Source organism: Bidens hawaiensis, unplaced genomic scaffold (genome assembly GCF_021521415.1).
Source record: "Bidens hawaiensis isolate Kalapana, Puna unplaced genomic scaffold, B.hawaiensis_p1.1 tig00016868_1, whole genome shotgun sequence".
Lineage (NCBI taxonomy): Eukaryota > Viridiplantae > Streptophyta > Magnoliopsida > Asterales > Asteraceae > Bidens > Bidens hawaiensis.
This window is the reverse complement of record NW_027492558.1, coordinates 26788-31790: the sequence shown is the minus strand read 5'-3', so window position 1 is coordinate 31790 and position 5003 is coordinate 26788. Positions and strand designations below refer to the sequence as shown.

At 37.8% G+C, this 5003-nt stretch overlaps 2 protein-coding genes across 2 annotated transcripts; one reads left to right on the top strand and one right to left on the bottom strand.

Annotated features, from left to right (window-relative positions):
* The first annotated feature begins 1369 nt into the window (after positions 1-1369).
* Positions 1370-2443, top strand: LOC143552404 (F-box/kelch-repeat protein At3g06240-like). Its single transcript, XM_077042639.1, has one exon. The coding sequence runs from the start codon at positions 1370-1372 to the stop codon at positions 2441-2443; it is 1074 nt and encodes a 357-aa protein (XP_076898754.1).
* A 1238-nt stretch (positions 2444-3681) lies between these two features.
* Positions 3682-4752, bottom strand: LOC143552378 (uncharacterized). The gene has a single exon (XM_077042618.1). The coding sequence runs from the start codon at positions 4570-4572 to the stop codon at positions 3700-3702; it is 873 nt and encodes a 290-aa protein (XP_076898733.1). The 5' UTR covers positions 4573-4752; the 3' UTR covers positions 3682-3699.
* Between the last annotated feature and the right edge of the window lie 251 nt (positions 4753-5003).

The window sequence follows — 5003 nt, the reverse complement described above, 5'->3', positions numbered from 1 at the left end:
TTTGTGTTTTTTATTTTTTGAGGTGTTTGGCAAATATGTAAAGGTGTGGAGTTATGAGATCTAGGGTTTTAGGGGTTTAAATAGGCTAAGCCCAAAGGCTTTTTGGCCCATAATCCCTCTTAGGTCCAATAACCTCCTATTAATATTATCCGTGTTCCACATATTATTTAATTAATTAAATTGGCACATCTCGACAAGTCCACTAAAATAAATCTGGAATATTTTATTAGTTATAAAACGAGGACGTTACATGGTTGCCACCTTTGGGGTTTATATAGGGGTTCCATGGGCCATATGGCCCATAATCCTTTCTTAACCAAACTCAAGCCCAAACCCAATTATATACCAAACACTAACACCCAATTAAGCCAACATAATATTCTTTATTTATTAACGAAAAGTAGGATGCTACAACTACCACAACCACCACAACCATAACCGCCGACAACCACCACCTCACCTGCAACCTAGATCGGCAACAACACCAATTCGATAAGATAACAAAAATGGTGATAGGTAGTTTGAGGAACCCCATCTCCGGCGTTGTGTACATTTCCGACAACACCACCAACGTCACTGAACGACATCACAGTCGTCTCCGGGATCAGAATCAGTAGCTAATTAGAGTGGGAGGAGATCGACAGAAAGTATCGCCGGCACAGTCGTCTTCTCCGGGCATCCAGTTTTTCAGATCTAAACAACCTCATGACAACTTCGTTTTTTCTATTCAACTTCGTTTTTAGATCTGAACCCAACCCTAAACAATGGCTTGGTTTTAAGTTAGATCAAGATAGATAGCAGATCGCACTGGCTTGCGATAGTCGGACTTGGCTTCTGCTGAAAAGTAATCTGTGATTAATTGAGATAAGCTGTTGATTAAGGTGGGCTTAGGAGCTGGAGATGGAAGATGATGTGTGGGGCCCACCTTTTGTTATTATATATTAGAAAGATTAGATTAACTAAGAAATAAAAAGACTGTCTTGCCCCTCATCTAATGTTAAACAACTAACGGGGTTATTGATTTGGACGACAATGACAAGAAGTTGTGAACCTCAATGATCCAATTTGCAAAAAGAAAACCATTTAGACCAAAGTCGCATAATTATCAAATCTCATGAATGATTTTGACATTTTACCCTCAAGGGTAATATTTATGTCATTGGACCACTTTCACTTTACTTTGTTTTGTTTAATAAGGATATATAATTTGATGAACACATAAAAAGATAACACAGAGCATATGTACCATAACAATCTTAATATATTGAACCAACATTTTTATAAATTATCTCATAGTGACAGATCACCTATTACACACTTCTAATTTCTAAATATCATCATCCGTAATACCAAACCAAACCGTTCGGCCATGTCTACCACCAACCTCCCTCCAGATGTCATCGAAGCCATACTCCGTGTGTTACCGCCCAAATTTCTCGGCCGCTTCAAATCCGTTTCAAAGTCTTGGAACTCACTAATCTCCAATCCCCAATTCATCAAAACACACCTCAGTCAAAACACCAACCCCTATAAACTAATCCTCGTTTCCCATACCAAATCTCTATACTCACTCCACATAAACAACAACTTATCCACCACCGTACAACAACTAACTTTCCCGCCACGTCAGATCATGTGGGACCAGATACTAGGATCCTGCAACGGCCTCGTTTTAGCCAAAGACGAACTAGATTCCATCTTCTTAATGAATCCAACCACACGACAGCTTTGGAAGATTCCAACATCCCCTTATGCATTACCAGATGATGAGAGTTTTATTATGTTCGGGTTCGGTTATGATTCATCAACTGATGATTATAAGGTAGTCTCCATCTCGTTTTGGGACACCGATAACGAGCATAATCCAGATTGCACCGATATGTTCATATCGGTTTATAGCTTGCGAAACAATTCATGGAGGAAAGTGAACAACTCGCCTTATGATCATGCGGTCGGGCATTTAACTAGTGGTGTTTTGCTTAACCAGAAGCTTCACTGGCTGACAAGCAGGCGCGTTGGATACTCGTCGACGATTGCTGCGTTTAGTTTAGAAAATGAGGAGTTTGATGAAATTGAGTTGCCGGGTTTGGTTGATAACGAGAAAGGCGTGTTTAATGAGCTGGTGATTCTTGACGGGAAGCTTTGTATGTTTGGGACGCCTGCGGGGAATGAGTTGTGGGTGATGGAGGAGTATCGTGTTGGTGAGTCTTGGACTCGGGTTTGTATCGATGGGGTTGAGGTGGATGATGTTAGGCCTGTGTGTATGGTTGAAGGGAGCGATCGGGATATTGTGTTGGGTGGGGAAGATGAAGTAGTTGTGTATAATGTAGATGAGAGAAGATGCAGGGATGTGAGGGTTGAGGGGTTGACGGGTGGATTTGCGATTGGAGGTGCGTATTTGGAGAGCTTGGAATCGCCTAAATGCATCAGCGGAGTACCGTGAGTTTACTTGTTGTGTTGTTATGTTAAGAGAGATTTTAGAATCGTGACTTGTGTAAGTTGTTACTACTTGTGTTATAATGTTAAGAGAGATTACTGGTTTTGATTTTAGATGGTTAAGTTGTGATCTCAAACACTAGAAATTAATATGTTTTATTTTAGACATTAATAGATTTTAGTTACTTTATTCTTGTAAAATAACAATAAACTTTTGATTTGATATTACAGAAACTATTGTACATACCCTAAATGGCCTTTGAGTGGTAGCAATATAAGTGCAAAAATTAAACATTTAGAGAATGATTGGAATGGTTGGAAGAAACATAGACCAAATGAACCTCGCTAAGGACTAGAGACTGGTGATTGATAAGTTCGAATTGAAATTGTCTTCGTGGAAGATTGGTATCTAGGAATAAAATTAGTGTCCGATACTACCAAATTAGTCCCTAATATTATCAGGGCTGATTTTGCCAATCCCTCCCCTAGTCGTAGTCCTGGATACTAGTTTTAGTAACTGAAAATTAGTCCCCATTGCCTGGCATCAACATGGACTAACATTCAATGTCCAATACACCTATTTTGAGTCCTCAAATTATTCCTCACTAACACGGCATTTCAGTCTTCAATATATTTCTTCCAATAAGTCTCTAGTGTTATGATATTTCAGTCCTCAATATTGCATTTGACTGAAAATCAGTCCTGTAAAGTGTAAAACATGTCTAGGTAGCAGACTACCATCCCAAACTATTATCTATCCCTTTTTAAAGCTCACTTGTAGACAATCAATACATTAAGGCATCTGAAGAATTTTTTTTTTTTATATAATCAATACATTACAAGGCATCAGAAGATTTTAGTATTTAACGATGCTGTTAGTGGACAAAATTATGGTATAAAACATTGAATATTGCTTATCAAACAAAGTCGGATATGATTCGCATAAAATAGATATGTTTATTAAGAAAGATCTACTTGAAATCGAATAAGATTTTAATAATCGTACTTTAAAGTACGTACACAATTGCAGTTTCATGCACCTAATAATGCACCGCCATTTTTTGCTTATCATTTTCACAAACCAAAAGGTATTTTTAATAGAGTAAGGACATGAAGATTTTGAGTTCAAATGCCTTAAAAGATTTTAAGAACATCCGTAGTGGGGTGTTGCCCCCATGCCAACAGCCAACTCATTATTAAGTAAACTGATATTTGTATATTTTTACATTACATATTTAATGTCAATTTTCTTATGGTGCACATTCAGTAGTTGGAAACTACATTTAATAGAGATGCCCTTGTTCTAATCAAACTCCTAAATATACACTCTAAACCATCCTCAATTCTTTCTATCTGAGCTTCCATTGCCTCCCATATGCATGCATCATTCCACAAAGACGAAAATCGATCCTCTTTGATGCATTGACTGCGTAACACATCGTCCAAACCTTCGACATCATTTGCATTTTGATAATGATGTTCTTCACATGATACTTTTGTCCTTTGAATCAACTTTGATACCACCATAGACCATTTATTTGCCTTTGGTGTTTGTGAACTCCTAGTGACAAAAGGCATCAATAGCGACTCGAAGACATAAACGGTCACCTCCAGGACCCTTTTGATCACCACTTGCACCTCATGGTGATGGTGGTGGTGGTCCGGTGACTTTGCTACCTTGGATTGCTTTAAACTTGCTATCAATCTTTTCACATCTTTTTTAATCATTTTTCTAAAACAATTGTATCGTGGGATGCTTGAATCTCCCTTTCGCCTTCGTGAAGCGCATTGAAGATCTCTTACATGCTCTTTGTAACGTGACATGATATCTCTAACGATGTCACAAACATCCAAGAACCCCACCAATCTATCCATTAGCTCTTCAACCCATTTCTCATTTCGGGCCGAACATAACAAGTTTATAAACTCATGCAAGCCCTCATACAATCTCGATAACTTCATTAAACCATCATAAATGGTTTCTATAGTTGGCTTACATGTTGATGACATAACCCATGTTTCTATGGCGTTAAGCTCTTTCTTGATACTATCGGCGGATGGATCATGTGATGTCGTAGGGAGACTAATGGATCGAATTCCGTATGAGGTATTGTTCGATATGTAAGAACAGGCCATAACCAAAATGAGCAACCGAATTGTGAGGTGGAGTGTTGATGATATGGTAGGAGGTAACTCTAATGTTCCCTATTTATGCTAGCTTGTAATTAGTGTGCCATTATTGCCTTCCAAGATCGTGGCCTTTTTTAAAGCCATAAATGCTCATATTATTGGCATGAATGGTTATGGTAGAAAGTATCACTAAATCCATGTATCTACACAATTGGTCCTAATATTTCTGAACTTTTGCACATATCATCCACCATCTTTATAACTAAATTCTATAGTAAAAAGCTAATTACCTATAATGACAACATAAGAGAAACAATAATTTGGTCACTCTTTGATTTATGATCAAGTTCAACAAGTTTGCTGATGATTCAAAAAGCAAAATCAAAAGTCTTTTTTTTAACAGTGTAACGAACATCCAAATGGGCTACTAGCGAAAT

Coding starts and splice junctions, on each gene's coding strand:
- LOC143552404 (XM_077042639.1), top strand. CDS start 1,370: ATGTCTACCACCAACCTCCCTCCAGATGTCATCGAAGCCATACTCCGT.
- LOC143552378 (XM_077042618.1), bottom strand. CDS start 4,572: ATGGCCTGTTCTTACATATCGAACAATACCTCATACGGAATTCGATCC.